The sequence below is a fragment of the Oenanthe melanoleuca genome, chromosome 1 (genome assembly GCF_029582105.1).
Source record: "Oenanthe melanoleuca isolate GR-GAL-2019-014 chromosome 1, OMel1.0, whole genome shotgun sequence".
NCBI classification, from domain to species: domain Eukaryota; kingdom Metazoa; phylum Chordata; class Aves; order Passeriformes; family Muscicapidae; genus Oenanthe; species Oenanthe melanoleuca.
Genome location: NC_079333.1, coordinates 82,716,151 through 82,740,796, shown reverse-complemented (window position 1 = coordinate 82,740,796; position 24,646 = coordinate 82,716,151). Strand labels below are relative to the sequence as shown.

General features: G+C 43.4%; 2 protein-coding genes and 1 long non-coding RNA gene across 4 annotated transcripts in view; 1 reads left to right on the top strand and 2 right to left on the bottom strand.

Annotated features, from left to right (window-relative positions):
- Nucleotides 1–276: 276 nt before the first annotated feature.
- On the bottom strand, nt 277–5,224 carry RPL31 (ribosomal protein L31). The gene is made up of 5 exons (XM_056488173.1): nt 5,124–5,224; nt 4,433–4,549; nt 2,857–2,982; nt 784–896; nt 277–342 (listed from the first exon to the last, which is right to left on the bottom strand). The coding sequence occupies exons 2-5, from the start codon at nt 4,537–4,539 to the stop codon at nt 311–313; spliced, it is 378 nt and encodes a 125-aa protein (XP_056344148.1). The 5' UTR covers nt 4,540–4,549; nt 5,124–5,224; the 3' UTR covers nt 277–310.
- Nucleotides 5,225–7,383: 2,159 nt separating this feature from the next.
- NPAS2 (neuronal PAS domain protein 2) overlaps nt 7,384–24,646 on the bottom strand; it is a 105,609-nt gene continuing 88,346 nt past the window's right edge. For both annotated transcript variants that reach the window (XM_056499131.1, XM_056499139.1), the window contains exons 16-21: nt 19,928–20,074; nt 14,054–14,248; nt 12,567–12,736; nt 12,084–12,176; nt 10,019–10,205; nt 7,384–8,854 (exon numbers count right to left, since the gene is read on the bottom strand). In XM_056499131.1, coding sequence (XP_056355106.1) covers nt 8,672–8,854; nt 10,019–10,205; nt 12,084–12,176; nt 12,567–12,736; nt 14,054–14,248; nt 19,928–20,074 — 975 coding nt within the window. In that variant the 3' untranslated portion in view covers nt 7,384–8,671. The remainder of the gene's footprint in view (nt 8,855–10,018; nt 10,206–12,083; nt 12,177–12,566; nt 12,737–14,053; nt 14,249–19,927; nt 20,075–24,646) is intronic.
- On the top strand, nt 12,745–14,371 carry LOC130256969 (uncharacterized). Its single transcript, XR_008841207.1, has 2 exons — nt 12,745–13,456; nt 13,764–14,371. It is a non-coding gene; the product is annotated as an uncharacterized LOC130256969 (long non-coding RNA).

The following is a 24,646-nucleotide window of genomic DNA, read 5'->3' as shown; positions in this document are numbered from 1 at the left end:
TTGTTTTGTTTTTAAACAAACGTGACTTAAACTTAAAATACCTGTGTGCAGGCTTTTTAATACCCAGAATAAAACAAACCCACCACAACTCTGTCACCCACAAAGAACATCTGAATCTCCTTCCTTATTCCATTCACATGTAACTTAAGTCTAATTAAGAAAATTACACCATTATATTCAAATTCAAAGAAAGCAAGATACTTTAAAAGGCTGGTACCCGTTCAACTCAACGCTTCACAGTTGAGACTCTGGACAAGAAAAACAACAACTTAAGAATATATTTTATCTTTTTATTGTAATGAAAATCCATTTAATTTTCATCCACATTGACTGTCTGTAGACCTGCAAAACAAGACATTTTATCACTACCCATTATATATTTGGAAGTCTTCCCAATAAAGTACCTTACAATTTCAAGAGTAGTCTGCTGATCTACTTCTGGAGGAGCAAACTATATAGACAAGTATTCCTCCAAATGCTACAAAAAATTAGTTGCATTTACAGAATCCTTTTTTCTTAGGAAAAAGGATGGGCTTTACATGGGAAAACAAACCTTAAACTACCCTAGCGACTATGGCCTGTGTTTTTCAATCTCTCACATGATCATTTCACTTCTATTTAATGTGGATCAGGAGCCCTGTTCTCTATAGCAGAGCTAGGTTAAGCCAGTGCTTTGACTCTTGGAGCGTGCTATTCATCTACATTTTGCACTGCAGAAGGAGCTGTCATGCTTTGCATCTTGTTCAGAGAAACACAGCAGAGGAGATGCATTAAGTTCCTTACCTTTGAATGTTGTGACTGGTACGTAGGTAACCAGAGTGTACAGCTTGTTGGGTGAATCCTCATCCTCATTGCGCTTTCGGGACAAACGCACGCGGATACGGTAAGGAACATTCCTGAAATGAAGATGGCAGATTCATTTGCAGTGAAGTATGTATTGAAACCTGTGAATTCATAGGAAAGTTCTTTCTCAGTATCATACCAAGAGCAAAATCTTGTACCTTAAGAGACTGTATTGTTTGCCTTAGAAGAGCTTTTTTTCTTAGTTTGGCTTGGTTTTATGAAAGTTAGCAGGTAAGATTTAACTGAGCCTTGAGTAAGATTAATTCATAATCCAGTAGGAGCATAGAGTCAGAAGTGCATCATCACTCCACTACTGAGGAAACACACCAGGAAGATGATCACCAAGTGAACCTGATCAGCAAGCAGTTGTTACTAACAAGCATTTCTTACTACAATATAAAATAGTGAGGAAAACCCCAACAATCTACCCCTGAAAGACCAAGACCACTGCCAAAAGAGTATTGCCTATCTTTATGCCAGAAGTCATGGAAATTCCAGTGAGCATCAAGCCTGAACCAAGGTCTTACTTATGGGCACAAAACTGATCATTTCTTCCTCACAAAGCCCATGGAATCGTAACTAAATTGCTTAATGATTTTGTTTTTAATAGGCAAATCACAGCTTTGTGTCTTCACCTAATAGCCCAAAATATGCTGTTAAGGGGAGGCACAAAATTTTCTCTCCACACCATTTTTCACATAACCACTATTGAACTCAAGATTTTAGGAAACTCCTGCTCAGAGTACTTTGCTCCACAGAATATGTGAAGGAACCTCCTCCTCCCTGCTGCAAGAACAGCCTTTTCAAGAACAGTTATTACATCAGGTGGACATAGCAATTAAGGCACAGGAACTGCCTTTGCTTTACTCCCGTCCTGTCAAAGTCAAAAGCATTTTTCACTATTTTATGCAGATCACTGACTATCATACCAGCCAACACGGTAATTTTACCCTCTGCTGATCCTTCCAGAGGAAGATATTTTACTTTGCATACATTACTCCAACTAAAAAAACTGCAGACTCACACTGGAAAGACTGATGTGTCAACTCCCTGCTCCACAGGCTGCACTTGTACCAGTTAACACAAGGAAGTCTTAGTTAGCAGCCTCATTACAAAGCTCTAGAGTTATGAATGCTATCTCCTGGTTCCACTGCTACTTCTTCACTCCCTATGAACTGGGCAGTTTAAAAGGGAGGACAGAGAACCCCAGCCTGTACGACCCAGGAACTGGGTCTCACCCTCCCACTCTGCTTCTGAAGAAGGATCAGCCACACAACGCCAGGCAAAGCATTCTAAGCATGTCACAGACCAGATTTAGGGATCTAATTCCCAGAAGACATGGTTTAAACCCATGTGCATCTCTCAAAGCATCAATCCAGATCAGTTAACCTTTTATTGCAGTTTAAGAGGTCACACTCCCCACAGAGTTCTTCTGGACCATTTTTACGCATGTCATAGCTGCCCTTGTAGCAGTGATTTAACAGAAGTTGTAATTTTTGGTCCCTAAACAACTTATTTATTTGTACTTTCAAGAAAAGATTATTAGCCCTGTTGAAAACACACCTCCTTTTGTGCAACATTTGTTCAGAATTCTTCAAAACCTAATCCAGTTCAGACACAGTACACAAATCCCACTTAGCCTGGGATTGCAGCTATCACTGAAAGGTCAAGTTTTATAAAAACTGTCTGCTAGAATACGGACCAAGGTACTAAAGTATTATAATACCCTAATCCTTTATCTTCCCAACCCTCCACCCCCAAACCTGCATTCCTTCTTTCCTTTGCTTAATTCTTATTATAAGTAGAAGGACATTCTTTCAATCCCAGAAGCTTTGTTACAAATATGACAGGACAGGTGACCAGAACACAGAGGTGACAAAAAGATCAAGCTGGTGTGCATGACACAAGAAGGAAGCATTTGCAAAGAAAACACAAACACTGCAAGAAGTATAGAATTTTTTCCTAATCCTTCATGTTCTTCCTCACCCAGTAAAGAAAATGGCAAGAACCCACCTTATTCCTTTAGCCCAGACTGCTTTGTTCAATCTGGTATCAATGCGAACGTCAGGAGTGCCCATCTCCTTCATGGCAAATTTACGGATTTCCTTGAGAGCGCGTGGTGCTCGCTTCTTGAAGCCCCTGGGACAAACAAGAGCCATTGAACTTTAACTTCAGGACACTGCCAGCACTAGACACTCGTTGCATGTGCTCTCCAAACATACAATCCCCCAAAGCATTGTGCATAACAGCAAACATCTGCACCAGCCTGACTAGACCTTCACCCGGGCAGGAAAATGCTAACTTTAATAAAAACCACTTAGGTGGAATAATTTCAGTAAAATTCTGCAACAAGATCTCCTGTATCTTAAGCCTTCTTTGTAATGTCAGTATGTTCGAATATCTCAGCAACACTGAAGAGACCAGAGGTGTCAGTGACACTCTGAATAAAAGCCCTATGAGCAAAGCAGTGCAACAGTAATAACAAACGTGACGGAAATGTATCACTACTGAAATAAACAGCCTAACAAAAAATCTGATGTTATTCTGAATATCAGCTTTTGCTGAACAGTATTATGTTTACCTTCTTTCATGCTATCAGGACTGCACCAACACCAAATCTGGACTGCATCAGAACTGGTTTTTTTCCCCAGTACAGCCTGTCTCATGCCCATTATGGCAGATCCTGCAGGACTGGGCATCCACAGCAGAAGTAAGAGCTGCACCACGAGTGTTCTGTATATATGTAATACCCACACTGTGACACGGGGCTGTGCCAGCAGTGTCTGAGGTCCCACAGTGGGTTATATTTACTTATATTATGTGCACACTACTGTTGATACTTGGAAGTGGGTACTTGATCACAAGTGAGACAAGCACTAAATAAAAGCTTTTAACTCTAGCCCAAAAAGAAAGGCAGGATAATCAGCATTAGAACAGAATGAAGTGCCAATCAACAGGCAAGGCCTCTCATTCTCAGCCACACTTTTGCCATGCTCCACTGCATCACTTTTCTCCTATTCCACGTTAACTTTAGCACTGCACCAATTGTTTGGATTCAGATGGTGTCTTCCATGTGCTTGCAGGCATACAGGAAATGCAAGGGCACTCAAATTTTCTCTGAAGCATTTCTCCACTACAGTTACATGAGATTCAGCATTTGGTCAATTAAAAATCTTCTCTTATCTACACACAACAAATATCTTTTAACCCAAATCATATCCCACTTTACACCTCACACAATTTAGTGATAAACATGAAGCCAATCATTTGATTACAGCAGCACTTAATTTCTGAAACTTTCTCAGTGGGCTGAAGTTTAAACATTTGCTTGGGAAAGAATGACAACCTGTGCACAAAAGTAAATTGATCTAACTTTAATTTAAGTCCCAGAACACTCACAATCACAGAAACAGGCTTATTCCTGAAAGCCACAAGGCAAGTCTGGGGTTGCACAGGGCTGCAGCCTAGGGACACAACAGGCACAAGGGACCACAAACACAACGCTCTAAGGACAGTCCTTAAAACCTACCCAACCCACTTCCAAATGCCACTTCACAGAAGGCAAATTTCGCTGATAAAAAGAACTTACACGCCATGGATCCGCTTGTGAATGTTGATGGTGTATTCCCGAGTTACTACCTCGTTGATGGCGGAGCGCCCCTTCTTCTTCTCGCCGCCCTTCTTTGCGGGAGCCATCTCAGCGACGCTAAAAGGCACCGCGCACACGGGTCACACGCACAGCTCGGACCTTCCTCCCGTCCCCAGCCCACTACAAACCGCACAACTCCCAGATCTACAAACTCAAACCCAAGCTTCATTAACCCCCGGGTCGCACCAGTCGCAGGCTTCACGCAGCAACGTCCCAGCATCACAGGAGCTTCACTTCCATCCCCCTGAGAAGAGCAGGAAGCACATCCCAGACTCTCCGACCACGTCGCACTAACATCGGCCTCCTGGCAGCCCCGAGCCACCCCCCGTAGGCGACCCAGGAGCGCAGCTCAACCCGGCCCGCCGTGAACAGGACGGGGCCAGACCGGCTCCGCCAAGGGGCAACACACGGGCCGTGTCCCCGTCCCGAGAGTCCCGCAGGCCTCCCGCGGCGGGGGAGCCAGCAAAGGGGCCCCATCCCCGCCGAACGCGGCCACGCCGGGAGATCCCAGCCGGTGCCTCCCTTGCCGGGCCGCCCCCCACGCCGGGCCCGGCCGCATTCCCGCCGCGCCGCGGGCTCTGCGGGGCGGATGGAGGCGGATGCTGCGGGACGAGCCGCGGCCCTCACTCACCGTGCCCGGGCACCGGCCGGAAAGGAGCGCGCGGGGCACGCCGGGAAACAGGAGCCCTTCCGGGGCGAGCCGGGGAAGCGACTGCGCCGGCGCGGGAGGGGCTGGGCTGGGCTGGGCTGGGCTGGGCTGGGCTCGGCTCGGCTCGGCCGAACTGGGCTGGGCTGGGCTCGGCTCGGCCGAACTGGGCTGGGCTGGGCTGGGCTGGGGAGTGGCGTCTGGGTGTGCCCGTACCGGGGATGTTCTTTGGGGCGGTGTCTGAGTGTGCCCGTACCGGGGATGTTCTTTGGGGCGGTGTCTGAGTGTGCCCGTACTGGGGATGTTCAGTGCCCGCTCGCCCCCTTTCCCCTGTAGGGTCTCTCCATTTTCCGTGGAGTGGTGTGTGGAGCTCAGCTTGGCGCAGGGGTGCTTCCAGCAAGCATTTTGCCTCTTGCAGATCTGGAGCTCTTGTTCCCGAGACAGAGCCTCGGCATCCCGGCGTGGGGCAGTAGCCTGATGTAATCACCCTGCCTGCTCGGAAAACCGATGAGATGAGGGATTATGTTGGAACAAGCTGGGTTTTGGCTATAATGAACTAAAAAGCCCAGCTCTGTGAGGAGGACTGGCGTTGCCTTCTGTGTGCAACAGAGAACAAGGACAATAATCCCAAATCAGAATGTGTGTATGGGGAAGAGCGTGAAAAACTAGGTCTTCATGTAAATCTGCTCTTGTGAGCTGTCTCTATCCCTCCAAACAATGTATTAAACCAGCTCAGAAGAAGGCAACCCGACGCTATTTACAGCACCTCCCTGTTAACAGCTTACAGTGCCACTGGTACAGTGTTTGCTCCAAGGCTGAGTTTGGTTTGGACATACTGGCATGTGGGTAGAACACACTGAGAGCAGAACAAATTCTTAAAAGAATTTTCCCTTCCTGTGTCTTCTGTCATAGGAGTTGAGATGTCAGTTGCTGCTTCCACAGAGGAATCTCTGAGGTGCTCATATTCCTTCATTACCTCCTCCTGGGTGAACTTTAGGCTTTCAGATTTGTGCCCTCCTTTCCCAGGAGTGGCTGGGATTGATGAAGTCAGCCTCTAGCTTAGCCAACTGGCCTTTGCTTAGGTTTGTCTACAGTTAATGGAAAGAGAGGTTCCTTCAGACATTAAGTGAAACTTTCACATCTAGCTTTCTAATCTTCATCTGGTGGGGTCACTCTTGCTTCACTGAATACAAGAATTTAAAGGGATGAGCAGGCTAATTCACCCTGGTAACTAAAGTTAGCAGTAAAAACACTTTCTTAGGGACCCAATACTAATTTCCCTCATCCTCTCTCAATAAGGGATTGTATGGACTGAAATACACATGCACCCATCAGTGCTACCACCCAGTCTTGTACTTGAAGCATCGGGGTAATTTTGTCAATGGATTTTCTTTAGGAGATTTTTAGCTTTTTCAGAACTCAGGGCAAATAAACTTTTTATTTTTTTCATTTCCATGAAAGCTTGCTTTGACAATTTCCATCTCCTATCCCAATTATCTCTATTGTTCCCCTATGGCATAGAAACCAGAACACATGGCCCCTGCTGATGTGATCCTTGGTACTCAAGGGAGGGAAGGCCATGTGTGCACTCTGATGAACCCAATGCTGGCTCCAGTGGCTGCAAGCTACCCTGAGGGCAATCCCCTTTCAGTCTTACTGAGGGGAATGAAGACATTCCTGTGCTCAGTTACCCACCTCAATCTGTGTTGGAGGTTCTCCCTGTCTACAGAGGGAAAGCAAGCCTGTACCTTGGCTGCTCCATCCTCTAGTCAATTTGAATTTAACATGAAAAGGAGTCTGCATAAGAATGCTAAAGTGGGAACCAGACTGTCTACAGAGCAAGTATTCCAGAAGAGATGTGCCCCAAAACTCAGGACAGCAACGTCTTAAAACACTGAAGCTGGACATGGGTCAAAGCCCTGGCATATGCTGTGTCAACCTGTTCTTTAAACCATCTGTTTTGTGCTAATATAAAACTCTTTGGTTGGAAGTACAAAGCTGCCTGAGGTCTTTAAAGGTGCTTAAAGTTTTAAAGGTGCTTAAAATGAGCTGTCTTTGCTTGCAGCTAATAGAACTTCCTGAGCTTTCATTCTCGGTGTCTATACCATGACAAAAACTACAAGGGATAAAACTTGGTTTTGCTAACTGGGTGCCAAACACCATTCACGTTTGTGGCTAAGATTAAAAATCTAAAGTGAATCACATAGTTCAACAGTCACAGGAAAATGTGTGCAAGTCCTGCAATAAAGCCTTTTGGCTATTTTATTTTATTCTACAAATAAAGACAACTGTCCATCATTAAATGGAAAAAAATAATAGTCTGAGTTGTATATAGCATGAAACAGTAGTTTCCTTCACAAAAACATTTCTAATTCATTAGTTTATTACAAAATACCCACTCACAAAAAAGCACAAGCACAATCTTTATACTTGTGAAATGAGTTGATATTTCATATACAAAATAATTTCCACATAATTCCATATAATTTTATTTTATATAGAAATAGGTCATTATTACAACAGCTGTACAATACACTACTTTTTATTTAATAATTACATAAAATCTTTCTTAGAAACATATCAACGGAAAACATACAAAAAAAGCGAAAAGTGCATTTTCTTTTTTTTTTTCCTCCAAAGGAAAATTTAATCCTAAATGTTATCATGAAAGAGATATATAATAGTCTGCAGCATCCCGAGTCAGTGGGCCAAAACACAGTGCATATTTCTCAGAGACTTGGAGTGGGTGAGTTTAGGTTGAAGAAGGATTAATGTACTATTGGAGAGTTGCATGATTGTGCTTACAATTTGAGTTCTCCTTTGCAATCACAATTCATGTAGAAAACAGTCCAGTGTGGGTGGTGGGTTTGTTTTTTTGGTTGGTTGGTTTTTAGTAATGTAGAACAGTTAGGGTAAGCTGCATAATACTTCTCAGATTCTAAATCAAGGGTATGAGCTGTAGACCATCTTCACCAATGGCTGGGCTTTTTCCTCCATTGGATGTGCTGATTTGGCCACAAGAACAAAGAAACAAACTTCTCTTTACAGAAAGTGCCTAGGTTTTGTCATCTGTGCAGTTGTGCAAAATAATAACAATAATCATAATAAAAATAATCTCTTGTTCTCTCCTCGATAGACCTTTGACGCAGTGCTTTTCATACACAAAAGAAGAACTGAAACAGTGAAGGCCAAGTACCTCATGAGTCTGTCGACAGTCTTTTGGAATTGCCAGATGGCTTCCAGAGTGACACGCCTCTTCCCATGCTCCCAGTGGTGATGGGGGCACACAGGATAGTGCTCCTTTTGATTTTGCTCTGTCAGTACATCCTGTGCTCACGACACAGCGCAAACGGAAGCCAGCGTGCCGTGAAATGCACTGTCTGTGGCAGTCTGCACTCTGGGCGTACTTCTGTCATAGAGCTTGGAAAGAAATGCTTGTGCAAAAGCCAGAACAGTAAGTACAAAGTCATTCTCTTCTGCCCCATGTGCCCATTGGTTAAAGCTAATCGTGCATTGATTGTGCTGGTGGGACTCTATCGCAGTGGCTGTGGTAAATTTGATGATTCTGATAAACTATTCCTTCTTCTTGATGTTAGTTGTTGTTGCTGCTGCTGCTGCTGTGTCTGATGATACCCCATATTTCCTTGCTGTGGTGAGTAAGATGGCAGGAGCAAAGAATCAGGTTGTTCATTGTGCAAAGAACTTGGTGTTTGCACCTACAGATGAAATAAAATTTATTGTGCTGTTTGATTCTTTCATGTATTAATGCTCTTTGTCCTCAGGTTACAGGATATTTAAAAATACTACTGGTTTGCTGGCTTCTATTTCTAGAGCTGTTTGGCATGAGGTTAGCTTAACTAATGCTAGAAGGAATGGACATAAATTGCAACAAAGAACATTCCAAATAGGCATTGAAAAGGTTTTCTCATAGGAATGCACTGCCTGGGATTTGCAGGTTATCCTGAAAAGCCTGTTTGGGAACTGCATGGGTGAACATGTCAGAAATGACATGGATGGATGGCAGAAATGAAACAGGATCCTAATATGCCTCATGCTCTCCCTTCTAGCCCTTACCCCTTCCTTTTCCTGAGCTTACAGTTGGGAGTGACCTTGCAGTGTTGAAGTTGATGTGAATTTTTCAGATGCTTTATTGGAAACAGCATCTGCCAGACTTTTTTTCATTAATTCTCGGCTATGATAAGGATTTCATTTCAATAACAAGAGTTTAATCATTTGAGGTTGGTTATATTCTTTCAATGATGCCAGTAGATATGTGACCAGGTTTTATAGACTCAGCTCAGCTCCTGTTGAACTACTACAGGGACACCTAATTTCCTCCCTTTACTTTAGTATGCATTGAATTAGGTCAAAAATTAAGTATTTTTACATCTTCAAATCACCTGGTTCTTCAAGGCAATGTGCTCCACTTTATACTCTTTGCCTTGTGGAGTTGAGAAAATATGTTAGTTTCCTGAAGGGATCCAGATATCTGATCCAGATCTATTTTATGTTGATGCTGGTAATTAAAAATCATTTTTTGACTTGTAAACTAAGCAAATTTTATACTGAATAAAAAGTATAGAACAAATCCTAAGGCATTGATTTCCAGCTGGAAATAAACTTTAAATATATCCAAGATAATCTAATTTTGCTTTAAATGTACAGAATTAGTAATTTCCTTTCAAATATTCTGACTGTTCCCACTGCTCCCTTGCTGTACCAGCACTGGCCACTGTAGCAGTGTGCCACAGGTCAGAAGTCAGAACCTCTTGAATGGGCATTTCTGCCAGCATCAGGCTCCAGCAGAAACCTGGAGCCCCATTTGCACAGCCCACTCACCTTGTTACTCTGTGTGCACACTTTATACATCTTTGTCCTACCTGCAGGTAGCGTTGTTGCTGATGCTGTTGGTGCTGGAGTTGCATAGGTGGCAAAGAGGATGGCTGGGAAGGAGGGCTAGTGGTGAACCCTTGGTTTAACACTGCTTGTCCCATCAGTACGATCGGAGAGCTGCTGCTGGAAGTCTGCACTTCCAAACTTTGAAACATTTGTTGGGTTTGAGAATACCTGTGGAAGAAGCAGCAAAACAATCAAGAACAAAGTGTTGGAAACCAAGGTCTTTTAGAATAGGGATGGCAATCCCTAATCTTCCTAAATCATAGAATCACAAGATGCTGTGGGTTGGAGAGGACCTCAAAGACTGTCTAGTTCCAACCTACTTCCCATAGACAGAGACATCTTCCACTAGACCAGGTTGCTCAGAGCCCCACCCACCCGGCTTTCAGGGATGGGGCATCAACCACTTCTCTGGGCAACCTGTTTCAGTGCCTCATGACCCTCACAGTAAAGAATTTCCTCCTAATATCTAATCTAAACCTGTCCTCTTCCAGTTTAAATTCACTACCTTTTGTCCTATCCCTATATGCCTTGTAAAATGTCCCTCCCCTTCTCTCTTGTAGCCCCTTTTAGATACTGGAAGGCTGCTGTAAGGTCTCCCCATGGGTCTCTTCTGCAGCTGAAACCCCCCAGATAATTCCCAATAAATTATTCCAGTGCATGGGACCTACTAATATGAACAACAGCACTATTGGCAGCACTGCTTTCCCTTACTCTGTGCTTGAACTGCACTTGGAGGGAAGAATACATCTCACCTCAAAATCCAGATCACATTTTAGATTCATTAAATATTCTGGTTTATGCACATCTTGTCTTCAGCCACAGCATTCACATCCCAGGCTCATTAAACCAAATGGCCTTTGATTTTTTTTTTTTTAATATGCTGAGCCCTGAACTACAGCAAGAGAGAGGCAAATGCACCTCCTGTCCTGCCTGGCTCCCCTGTGACTGCCTGGAGGGTGGTGATCTCCTGCAGAAACATGGCTAGGGTTGATTACTTCTGAAGCTGCTCGTGCACATATTGCCAAGTATGATCAGCAGTTCCCATCACCATGAGCCCCACTCTAGGAACAGACGAAGCCTCTAGAAACCCTCTGGAATGAGGGATGGGACAGAACCAAAATACTCATCTCCTCTTGCCATTCTGCTTTTGCAAAGCAAAACTTAAGTATGTGTTGTTTTGTGGAAGGCTGTGGGCAAAACCACAATGGAACTATTGCCAACCCAGCCTAATTCTGTTTATCCTGTAAAGGGTGGTGAGATCATAGTGTGGCTTGTGTTCACTCAACAGCTGTTCAACATTAGGGTTTAGTCAGAAATGCTACAGTCTGGGTACTTGTATGAGGATGTGAGCTCCTATAAAAGGGTCCCACGAGCCAGGAAGTCTACATGAATTGGGAGATGCATCTTTGCAAATAAGGCTTCTTTTATTAGTAGCCTTAAAAGCAGAGCTACAAGATTAGCATTTGACAAATTAACTCAAGATAATATTAAACAACAATAATGATGTTTAAAAGAAAAAGTACTGAATAACCTACATTCCTGAGATAACATTAGAACAATACCATTTTGTAAAAAGAATTATTTTAAAAGAAATGGTGCTTATTATTTATTATTCACAATTAAGTACAGTGACAAAAAACAGCTTAAAAAAAAGGTGTATTTTGACCAGCATGTTCTGCTTCCTTCATCTTAGTTTTGAGGAGACAAAACGACTGAGGTGAGGCTTTCTTGGCACCAGTCATTTAACTGAGCCAGTGCTGATTTTTTTGCTGATTTACCTTGGTGGGTCAGAAGTTCTAGTGCTGAAGCAGCCAGCCTGTGATGGACAAAAATTCCCCCAGCCATGGCTTGTTAAAACTGGCACTTTGTTTCTCTCTGTCATTCTTCCTGATATGACCAGGCAGGGTAAGGCTGACCCTGAAGCTGGAAGGCAGGCTCAGCACAGTAACACATTCCCCATATTTATAACTACTTCATAATCTTACAAAAAAAGGGTATTTCCCCTCCAAAGCAATAGTGATGTTTTATCTTTGACAAGGCACGTACTTGGCCTGGGATCCCGCCATGCTGAGGTCTGAAGGGTGTCTTGCATTGCAGGACCCAGGCATCATGGGCTGAATAGGCTGGCTGAGCAACAATCTGGCACGAAGAAACAAAAAAAAAACAAAAAAGTGACATTGCTGGAAGAGAAGGACCATACAAACCCCACACTGTGCAAAGTGAAGCAGCATTTTCCCAGGCACGGCGCAGGCTGAGGGTGAGCAGCTCTGGCGGGGCAGGCCCTGGGCTGATCTGCGTGCCTGACATACACCTCATAAATCACATTTGTTATCATTATCATCTGCTAAGTATCGATGCTTCAATACTGTTTTACAACCTCGGTTAAATTCACCTTGTGCTCTTCAAAGCCAGCAGCAAGGCCTCAGTTTTCATAACGCTGCGGGCTCCGACAGCTACACTTTGGGATGAGTCCCCCCGAGCACGGAGCAGTCCCGGAGCGCAGCGCTCCCGAGCGCGGCCCGGCCGTACCTGAGCTGCTGGTCGTGGCTGCAGCCGGCGGGCGCGGGGGTGCCGCCGCGGGACAGGCCGCCAGGGGGCGCCGCGGCGCCGCCGCCTGAGGGGAACGGCGCGGGCGTGGGGCGGGGCGGGCCGCGGCCACCGCCCGGCGCCAGCTCCGCGCTCCGCGCCGCCTTCGGGCCCTGCAAGAGAAGAGGAGAGCGGGGAGACAGCCCGACTGCGGCACCAGTGCCTGCCGGTGCCGCCGCCCGGCTGCTGCCACCACACGGGAAACGACCGTCATGCCCGCGGCTGCCCCGGAGCCGTTCCTGCCAGCCGGCAAACCCGGCACTGCCCAAAAGACCCCCCCATTAAGGCAGGAGCGAAGTTAAGCGTGAGGAGGTGCCGCCAAGACCGGTAACAGGAGCAGATCAAAGAAAGAAAATGTTGTATCTCTTTGTTGTTGTTTTGGTTTGGTTTTTGGTTTGTTTTTTTTTTTTTTCCTGCTTCACAGAATCGCAGGACAGGTCAGGTTGGAAGGGACCACAGTGGGACATCTGGTTCAGCCTCCCTGCTCAAGCAGGGTCATCCCAGAGCACATGGACAGGATTGTGTCCAGACGGTTCTTGAGAATCTCCAGTGAGTGAGACTCCACACCTCTCTGAGCAATCTGTTCCAGTGCTCGCACAGTGACAAGTTCTTCCTTACATTCTGGTGGCACTTCCTGTGCATCAGTTTCTGCCCCTTGCCTTGTATTTGTTACACAGATACACTCTCTACTTCAATAGAGTCATTATAACACAGGTATGTAGGAGGTGGAAAGCTACAGCTGGGGACTCTGAAGACAATCATGCAAATATGCTTGCCACACAATCGGGAAGCAGAAACAGGAGCTCAGTTTTCTGTGAAGGGAGGTACAACAGGTGAGTGGAAGAGCAAACACTGGAAATGCTGAGAAACCAGCAGTATGAACAAAAAATAAATACAGTGCCAAACCAAATAGCTTTCACAGATTACAGTTACTGCTCAGGCTGAACTTTATTTCTGCTGTGCAGGAACCTGTTGACGTTCACAGCCTGAGGGTCTCAAATGAATCTCTATGTATTGTGTGTGCCACCAGAGCAGACAGGCTTTGTTGCATTGGTGGTGTCTGACTGGGCTCGGGGAGCAAGTATTCTGAGAGGACTCACTATTTCAAGTTCCCAGTGTGATCAGTCAGGTTTCTTTCAGGACCACCTGAAGAACAGTAAGTCACCTACACATTTGGTGTGCCCCCCTCCTCCATTTTCAAGCTGAAACAGCTGCTCAAGTAACCTTCCTGGCTGAGGTCTTAAAAAAAGGCTTTAAGGTAAGGCAAATGCTGTAGGGAAACCCTTTTTATAGGTTGTCTTTATACAGAATAAGAAGAAAGGGAAGGCAAAGGCACAGTTACAGGACTGACATGATTTTACTTGCTTGCTTAATAACAGCTCAGTGTCTCCTTTCTATCTAAATGCTTCTCTATTAAAAAAAATGATTACCTGGCTCGATATCACACTTGGTTCTCTCAGTGACTGCTGGTTCGTTGTTTGTGAAGATGTGATTTGCCCTTGAAGTTGAGGACTGGAGACAAGCTGCTGCTGAGTAATGGCCCCTGACCTCTGCTGTAGCTGTTGTGGGTCCAGCTGCTGAGTATTGCTAAAGCTCAGGGACACTGTTGGCTGCTGTAAGATCATCTGGAAAAGAAGAGAGGAGGATTTATTTACATAGCCCAGATGTCTTGAATAATGAATGTGATAGAAGTAAATCCAAAGATATATTCTAAAATAAAGTTATCACATTTCTGGATTCATAATACATTTACTGTTAGTTGGAAATCACCTATCATTCCTACATTAATAGCTCTACTGTCTCTAGTTTCTTGGATTCTTGTTCTTCAAGTGCACCCCTTACTTGTGAAATGTGTCTTGAAGGTGCAAGTCCTCTCTCCATGGGGCAGGCACAGCCCTCTTAAGAACAGCTCCCAGTACATTCACTGTGTCTGGGGCATCCTGACCAAAGGGAAGAGAGTAACTCCATGTCTTTTCAGTCCTTTTGTTTCTCCTTTCAACAAAATCCACCTGCCTTTCAGACAGAGCTGTCTTTGAATTTGTCTCTGGAAATTCAACACTTTACACCCAGCTGAGTTGTTGAATGTTTTTAATGAGGCCACAGTCAGGCCAGAGCTCTCCGAGCTGAATGGCCGTGTCCTTATCATTGACAGGATGTGTAAACAGACAGTCGCTGTCATTTATCTGATTTCCCATCAGGTAACTGTCACCTGGCATTCTTCCTAGCTGTGTCATGAATTTGGCTTGTGCAGAAGAGCTAGCAGCTCCTCTCTTAGTGTTTCTGTAAATGATGTCCTCTCTACTTTAGCATTTCAAGATGAGGCTTTCTTCTTTAAAAGTTATAGGACTTGGAATTTTTGCTTTTCTAGGGGCTATTTCTTTTATTACAGCTGTAAAGAGGAGAAAGTAATCTTTTAAAACCATGCATTATTAATGCTACAAGCTCTCTTTGCAGTATTTCAGACCTAGCCTTTCTGCCACCAAGGACTGTATGGAGATACACATCCCACACAACTGACGTAATTTTTGGATCTGATTCTGATTCCACACCACTGCTACATGTGTGAAACTCCATTAATTTAAGTGGAGCTACTTAAGTTTTCAATGAAATCAGAATCAAATTATTCTCTTCATTATTCATCCATCAGTCTCATGTACATGCCTAGCAGTACATCCGAGGTACACCCAGTAATTAGTACACCTTTGTGCAGCTTATTGCTGTATTAACAATTCCCTAAACTACCATGTCCCCTCTAAGTTTTCCTGGAAAAAGCCCATACCTTTCTCCAAAGGCCCAGCATAATGTATTCCTTTTCTTTGCAGAAGTATAGCTTGATCCATCATGTTTGTACTTAGTTATCTAGCTTTAAAAATACAGCTTATTTAAATATGATAAATTTTTAATTATTTTCTCTGTGCCATGATTTTACCCAGGAAAAAAGGTACAGACAAAGCTTACATTAATCAGCTGGGAGAGGGGGGCAATTAAGGAAAAGCAACAGCTTGTTTCAGGTGCTGTAGGCTAACCACATCTCAGAGATGTCTGATAGGAATAAATGGGTCAAGTGACAAGGTTGGGCTGCTGCTTGAAGCAGGTCTGAGACTAGCTCTCAGTGGTTTCTTTTAAAAACACTGCTCACTGAGTTTGGAGCCATTACATATCAGAAAGACAGATGGTCTCGGAACTTCTGCCAAGTAAATAGGTCTTATTATGAATAAATCAAAGACAAATATAATGAAAATTCATTTCCTTGTTTATTTTCTGTACATAGAAGCTAAGCTTTGGACATGTTTAGTACATGAACTCACTTGATTAGCCGTAGCAGTGAAACGGGTTGCCACTTGTATAAAATTTGGTACAAAATTCAGAACAGGCAAAGCAAGTGGTGCATTTCAAAAAAGTGATGGGGAGGGAGCGTGAGCCCACTGGTGCTTGACAGATCACTGCAAATCAAGACCTTTAGCAGGATTAGCTTAGTGTCCTCCTTGTATGTGGTGCACAGCACTGGAGAAACACTCAGTTCACCCAATGCAAATTCAACGTCTATCAAGGCGAACGTCAGGCAGCGTGTGAACATGCAGCAGACTACGTAGCAGGGACCTCCCTGTGTGCTTATATCACCTCCAGATGAAGGCCAAGGAGTTTATCCTCCAAAGAAAGCAGACAACCTACTTTGCAATTACTGGAGTGTGCCACTGGGTAGGAATATGCACAGTTAATGGTTGGCAGCTAACACACCATAAATTTAGAACCAAGTTTATCTCAGTAGACCAATTTCATTTGTTCATATGTTCATACCCTGAGAGGGCTCTGAGTGTTTCATACCTGAGAACCCTCTGTTGCCATTATAATGGCAAAGCAGCATTGTTACCCTCTGGACATAAATGACCTGGAAAAAACAAGCTCAGAGTGGGAAGCAGTAGTGGCCCTGCAGAACTGAAGACTCAAGATGCCTTATCAAAGCAAGAGTTAACCTGACAGAGGATTGACTAGTGGAACTTCCACCTGCTAGTTAAACCTAAAAGCTTAATCTGTACAAAACTTAATGGTGGTTTTTCATAACATGCCTCTTTTGTGATAGTCCTGTCTGAATTTTCCCAATACACTAAAATACAGCAGCTTTAAATAACAAGAGAAACCTTTTCATAAAAACCAAATTTTTTCCCTAAGTAGATAAATTAGCAGCCTCCTAACTGTATTGCTGCTAATGACATGTCTCGTTGGTGATTTTGTGGACTGCGAGGTCAGTGAAGCATCTTACAAACATTTTTTAATTGGCCAGATTGTTAACATACACAGCAAAGCAGCGAGGGAGAGGAGGGACTCTCTGACACTGCTGCCCCCTCATTCCAAGATAGATGGGGCCTACAGCTAATGGCTGAATCACACTGACAAGGCATTCTGAGGAAAACATCCCTTTGACTCTACCTGTCCTTTGGATAATCAGGGGATTACAGCTTTTGGGCTCATCATTACAGGCATCAAGACTCTTTCTTTACGTAAAATATGTAAGATGAGAAGCACAGCACTGGGAAGCTGAGATTCATTGACTTCGAAGAGAGCCTGCTTTGCAAATGATGGGTGGCTGTGGATGGTCCTGATTGTAGTTCTTGCAAGCTAGGCAGGCTCAGCCTTTCTGCCTTCCTCTGCATCTGTGAATCATTAGCTAGACTGTTCAAACTGCAGCAGACACAGCATCCTTCAGACTTCTGAGGCTACTCTTTCTGCTCTTGTCCTTCATTGTCAGGAAAAGCAGCAACAGAGATTTAATGGGGTTTTGAACACTTTTATTCAGGGCCTGCAATCCTCCTGATAATTTCATCTTTCTCTGCACAAGGCTCCTGCAAACAGTTTCTAATGCAGACTACTGTGCTCAACATCTGTCTGGCTGGGAAAGAATTTCTTGGTGGACTGCCGTACTGAGTTTTGAAGATCTCTGAAGGAAATGGAAATTGAGCTTAATTCTCCATGGAGCTACCTGTACACTTCTGTGTGGAAGCGACTGAACCAGCAGGGATGATATCCTAATAAATCAGCTAATAAGGGAAAAGCAGGGAACACATCCTCCTTTTCAGACAACCTACATCACTCCCCCACGCTTACAGCTCTGTTAAGCAGTGTATGAAAGACACCAGAAATGTGCTTGATAGTAGCCTGTTTGTTATGCATTTTAGCTTTGATAGTAGACACAGATCAATGTCTGCAGACATTCAGCTCCCTGAATGATGAAATCTGTGCGGCAAAGCATGTGGTTGGATTTCTGATTTAACAGTTTACTCCTTGCTGCTTGTGAGTCACAAAAGAGCTGCATGCAAAAGTGTGAGGCTTTCTTTCAAATTGCCCTTAGCCAAGTAAGACAAAATTAATTCCTCATCTCCATCTATCCCTGCAATGGCACAGTAATTCTTTGTGTGTTTTTTGTTTTTTACCTAGAGGAAGTGGGAGAAGAAAAAGGTCCTGGCCAGGAGTCAGTGTGACCACTTGAATCTCATCACCTTGTCTGATTGCTCTGAGGAGACCAAAAAGCACACTAAATAGAGAGGATGTATTCTCCATCTAGCATTGCTGGATGATCCCCATCCAGCATTGCCATTTCAGGCAAATATGCATCCCCCTGCACTTCCAAGCTCTTCCCATTCTCCCTGTCTCTCAGTTCTGCATCTGCAGTAAGCTGGGAAATGGTAGGTCCTGATACCAGAGAACGTGTAATGGTCTGAAAATACTTGCTCCAACCTGGTGCAGTCTTCTTGGGAGAGGGCATCACCCAAATGGTGTAACTCAGAGCCACAAACTGGTAAGGGGTGGACAGTAAGTAAAGAACAAACCCACCATTTACCCTCTGGGCCTCTGCCTGAGCTCCCTCTGAGTGTATATGAGAATCTGTCCCATGGTCTTTGTGCTGTTAAATGCACCCTAATGTATATAGGAGACAGCTTTCTAAAAATAAAATCTGTTCCCTGCATATAGGAATGTGCTCTGAAATTCTATTTTTGCCTGAATGATGAAAAAAAGAGAGCATGTATGATTATTGAAGACATCACCAGGATAGAGTAATGGTTGTCACCCAGTAAAAAAGAGAGGAAGTGAGAATATCATGTCTCTTGATACTCATAATAACAATAATAGCTTTCAGACATATAACATGATTCTGAACTGAACACCTGTTAATTACAGAGAGACTTTCTCTTCCCATTAATCAAAGTCAGCAGAGAACCAATAGAAGAAACACACTGAAGCTAAACCTGGTCTCCCTATGTGATTGCATGGCACCAGGAACAGGGAGTCCTGGGTTTGAAACTCACAGTTGCTATGCTGTCTTACAGCAGTGCACATGCAGCAACTTAGGTGGCAGAATTTCTAATTTGGTGTCACTGGTCCTTTAATTACCTAAACATCCAATCCCAAATTGTTAATGTGTGAAACTGCATTTCACAGATGCTGATGATGGGTGAGAGTCTATTTCTGTGTGGAAGTTGCAAAATTCCCACTGACTTTAGTAGGTCCCATGTTTTCATCCTGTTCGTAAAATACTCTTTGAGATATTTGTTTCCTTAACAGAGCTTGTTTTCTAAAGTCATCTTGTTAACAAATTCCCCAGTGCCACATTACTAGCAAGGATGATTTAACCTGGCATTTATAGTTAAATTATGAGGAATATAGCAATAATCACCCCACATTCAGAAAATTTCCATAAAACTGGATGATTTGTCCATTTGTTGTTAAAGAGAACCTGTGATCTACTAAACTGCAGTTTCCATTATTTCTGAGGTTTGGTAGGCATAAGGGGTAAAAAGCACATACTGTACTAGAGAATCCTACCTCTGTGTAGGAGGTGTCAAAGGCAGAAGCAGAGCAGGCTCAGTCAGCTTCACCCTAAAGGCTTAAGCCTGTCTGGTGAAGAACACATTCAGATACCTCTCAGGTGTGAACAAACGAACATCAGGAGAATTTTGGGGGTTTTAATGTGACAAGGAAGTCTGAACTTTAACATTCTTTCTACTACAGCTGCTCAGTCTGAAGACTTGATAGATAAAGTAATAAAATGCTATTGTAAATGACCCAAATTATTCTCCTCCTCCTAAGACTGAGGTATTCCTTCCTTCTCTTTTTCCAGAGAGCTCTTAAATCTTTCTTGACATAGGTTACTCAAGAAGCTTTTAGAGGGTAACATCCTTATTCAGATGAGCTAGTTTACACTTGTCCAGATACCCTGGACTCTGGGGCAATTTTAAGTTGCCAAGCCTGTCAAAAACCATCACGTGGAGAGAGGATGCTTGACTCTGCCCCTTCCAACAGTAACGCACCTGTACACTGGAGTCTTGGACCAGGCAGAGCTGCTCCTGTATCTTCTGGAGCTCCTCCTGCTGCCACCGGATGTTGGCCTGCAGGATCCGTGTCCGCTGCTCTAGCTGGTCCTTGATGGTCTGGAACATGCTGAACTGCGCTGAGAACTGGAGGGTGGGAAATAAAAAAAGAGGTGGGGGAGAATCAGTCATTATAATACAAACAGGCCTCAGTATAACATTGTTCTGTAAGGAGTTAGCAGTTGCTTGATTGTAAAGCACAGCTAAAAAATAAAAATGTCATTGTAATATACTAACATGTAGGCAAAGACAGATCTTGTCTATTTTCAGGTTATGCACATATATTAAATTGCCTCAGCTAGAATGATCTGCTTATAATTGACCATGTTGTAAGGACTGTTTTTGAGAGTATGCTCCTTTAAAATATCAAGAACATCCTAATTGGATGGCAAATTAATGCATTATTTTCATTAGTGTGTAGTTTGTGCCTTAGTGTGGCATAACAGTATAATCCAGATGTGCTTTCCTTTTTCTGCACAGAAATAGCAGTTCTGCAATGCTTTTTTCTGCTGATGACTTACTAAGGCATCACACAATAGACCACAATAAACATTTTCTAGATTTCTACAGCTGAGTAGTACTTAAGCAACAAGAAATACTCATTAAGTTATTTTTGTATGTGATGTAAAATTAATAGCTCAACTCAGTGGAAGAAAGGCTGTTCTAAATAACAATAAAAAATGGAGATCATTAATCAAGGTCAAGAAGCAGGTGCAACCTCCAATACTGGCACAAACTGAAAATATTCAAGAATTGTGGAGAGGACTAACAGCAATAAATCCCCAGTATTTGGTGTTCAGGTATGATTCAAAGTTCACCAAAGTTAATTATTACTTTAATAGGCTTTGGAATAATTGCTTTCCATAAGCTCATATTCCAAAAGTAAAAAACAGTCTTTGAAAAAAAAGAATAAAACCCTTCAAAATCGTTTTAAGTTTTTATGTAATCAAGGCATCCAAGATCTTTTTGAAAACATGCAGGACTGTGAGTGTACAGGCAAAAAATAATTAAAAAATTGCTGTGACTTGAAAATGCTGCCCTGCTCCTATAGTTGTTCCAGTGGCTCTGTGCTAGTGGGTGAGCTGATGCTTGTTGCTGGAACCTTCCTGCTCCATGATGCACACTGGCTTACATTGTTTCTGGCTTTTTAGTAGGAAAAAAAAAAGATAAAAAGACAGGAATTAAGGAGTGCTCTGGTGCTAGCAGCACTGTACACTTCCTTAGATGAAATTTTTGTCTACTTAGAGAAAGCTAAATGTGACAGAGTAGATTTGTATCAGCTAACTAGTTCACCTTAAACCAGTTAAGTACGTGAAAGTACATTCCCTCTAGCAAAGCTGACATCTCCAAGTAAATGGCCTTTGGCAGAGAAAGAGAGAGAACTTCAGAGGGTTTATTTCCATTTATCAGGCAGAGGATGGCTTTCCCACAAGCCTGGGAGATCACTGCACAGAGTGGTGGCCAGGTGGAAGTCTGTCTCACAGCCAGCCCTGCTTAGGGGCTAGGAGGGCTGCTAAGGTGGCACCTGCAGCTGCTGGTGACAGAAGCCCTCAGAGCCCACTCTGCAGCCAGAGGCACCTGTGAGCACTCACAGCTTGTGTGCCTGCCCAAGGAGGTGACCAACCTTCGGCCATGCTGTGGCTCATGGTGCTTGTGCCTGCAAACAGCAGTGCCATCATCTGCAACTCGCTCCTCTCCCAGAGCAGGAAAATGGTGTCAGACCTCCCAAAGGGAAGTTCTGGTACTCTGAATTGGTGTTAGAGAGAAGCCAGAGCAGGGTCTCTTTCTTGCTTTCTTCATGTGTAAAGAATTAACCTGAGGAATGGACGAGAAGACACCTCAGATGTTTGGGAATAAGAACATGTGATTCAAAGGGGAATCTAGTGCTGATTGCTGTAGCCCAGCCTTTTGATTCTGAAGAGTCCCAGGTATCCTGATTTTAGGAGTGGAATGATGCCATGAGCAACAGGTCATAGACGAGATGTGGCTAATTCCTGCTTTAACCTGGCTCTGTACAGAAGGATCTTTAAAAAAAAACAAGTCTTGTAATCTAATTATCTCTATATGAACTCTTTAAGTAGGACTGCTTTTAAGTTTTTAAAAGGATCCTTGTTAGAAAAGGAATTGAAAACAGTTTTAGAAAAGAGTTTCATTTTAACTGCCCAGCTTGGTGATGGCAGACTTTTGATTAACATGCAAATTCCTTGAAGACTCTTTGAGAAAAGAACCTAATTTTCTTCAATTGATCAATGTGAGAAATTTTAAAGCAGGTAATTTCACAATCACTTTATACCTCAAAATGAAACAAAATCCATTACCAGGCTTTAGTTTTAAATTTGAATTTTCTTTGTAAAGTTACACAAGAATATATTGCTGTTGATTTAAAATTATTATTCCTTTTTTTTTTGTTTTTTTATATTTAGCATATTCATTTTATATTGTCTTGTTGTTTTCTTTTTCACATGCTTTTTGTGTTAATATACTTAACGTCAACAATTAGCTGGTATACTGGAGTGAAAGCTATTATGGATGAAGACAAGGAACTTTCTCTTTTGCTCTTTCCCTTTTCCCACTCTAACCCCCAAATTGCTGATAACTCTAACCATGACCCCTGTGCTTACAGAGCTGCTATTGTTTTTGTACAATGAGACACTAACAGCAATTGACCTGCACCAGAGAGTATTTATCTCAAGATCATTAACCGTTCTACTAATTAAGGGAGAAATCTCTAATTGTATAATAAATTAAAAGAGCTTAACTCAAAACATTCCACAGAAAACACTGCCCAGCTTTACTCTGCCATTGGCATCAGATGAAGTTGCTCTTCATCTCACTTAGGTATTTACAATGTCCACAGAATCCTTTGAAAAGTGCACGAAATACACAGAGAAGTGTCATCTTCCTAGATACCGTCAAACATGGGAGACTAAACCTGTGAGATTTCCATAGTTGCACCAGTTTAATCAAGGTTTGTTAATGCAGGCAAAAAAAACCCCAAAACAAACAAGCAAAACCCACAGCAGTAATTTTAGTCTGGTTTCTTAAAGAAAGAAAAGTAAAGCCAAGTGATGCATTTGGGATCATGTCAGCGGATGTTCTGGTAGGGAGGGGCTCAATGCACTGTGCTGGTGATGGTCCAGGGAGGCTCTACAGCCCAGGGAGAGGGACTGGCACTTCCATGCTGTGATTCCTCTTCTCCACCATGGGCATCTGAAAGACATCAGCTAGACCATGCCCAAGGAGAGGTGTTTTTCTCTACTGAGTGTTACCCCAGGGTGCCAGGGCTGCTTCCTCTCTCTAGGTGCTGGGGGGCTGCAGCCAGGAGAGGGGACCTATGACTCCTGTGTCTGTCAGGATGGTTCCTCATTTCAAATGTGATGAACAGAAAAATGGATGTCTCAAGACATTCTGCTGCTACAAGTGTCATGACAGTAGGTAGCTGGGGAAAGAATAGAGACCCTGTTTGTTTTTTAGCTCAGTTGCCTTTAAAACTTTCTTTTCTGCCTACCTTCCAACTCTCTTTCAATCCTTCTGGCCCAAGAGATGAGCCATGTTTCTGGAGATACTCAACAGAGTTGTGAAAGTGTCAAAAATACCAGATTGTTGTAACTTCACAAAATCTTTAGCTGAGCAAAGGAGAGAAGGATCCACTCATCCCTTCCTCCTGTGGGAAAGGCTGGCTCCATGCACCAGCCCTGCAAGGCACAGCCCCTGGGAAGCTGGATTTTATTAGTTTTGCAGCTCACAGAACAACTTGTTCTTTCTTTCTGTCATCTGAATAACACCTGCTCAATCCCAAACAGATTATTAGTGTTAATTATTATTCAGTCATCAACATCCGCTGTGTTGTAGGGGATTTTAATTTATGACAATGAGGAAGACAAACAAACAAATATTCTAATTGGGAGCACTTGGTTTAAAGTAAACCATTTACATTCAGGTGACATCTAGGGTGACACTGTGCTGTCTGTTCACTCACACAAGCAAGGCAGAAACTAAAATCACATTTTAGTGGAGACAAAACCATCACAGCCTTTGCTGGAAATAAAACTACTCAAAGTTCAAGCAGATGGTGCCTGAGGCAGCAGCTAGCTGCTTGCTGCATACACAGTTGTGGCCACTTAAAACGTTTTCCCTGCTGCTACCACCCTGTAGCCAAATGTTAGCCACAGGGACACCCAAGACCCTCCAGCTCCTGCCATCAGTCACCTTCAGCTAAGGACAAGTGGCAGAAAGACAGCAGGGAGAAACCTGTGCAGCTCCTCCTTGCGAGCTGGCAGCAGGGCACCTGGCCACACTATTTCTACAAGCAATGGGCTTGTGTTCTGCCACTAAACTGCTGGGAAATGGTCAGCTAGGAAGCCAAGAAAGTGTTCCTGATGGGATGCACATGTACCTGGTTTCATCCCTCACTCACCTAGTGCTGCAGGCACCTTTGTCTTTTAAATAACTAATTATCTTGCTGTAGGCTGACTTGTTAATTATTTTAAAGTGGGACATACAGAATAGTATGGTAATGTTCCTAACAGTTTATGAAAATCACCCAAGTGTGTGGAGATTTGGTACTCTCTGCAGGCGTTTTGCTATGGAGTGTGAACATCAGCAGCCTGAGCTGCAATGTCCTGGTGTTATTCCCCTATTCCACATCAAGCCTCACCT

Coding starts and splice junctions, on each gene's coding strand:
- RPL31 (XM_056488173.1), bottom strand. CDS start 4,539: ATGGCTCCCGCAAAGAAGGGCGGCGAGAAGAAGAAGGGGCGCTCCGCC. Junction 897..2,856: donor GTCTGGGCTAAAGGAATAAG/GTGGGTTCTTGC, acceptor TCTTCATTTCAG/GAATGTTCCTTACCGTATCC. Junction 343..783: donor ACCAGTCACAACATTCAAAG/GTAAGGAACTTA, acceptor CTTGTTTTGCAG/GTCTACAGACAGTCAATGTG.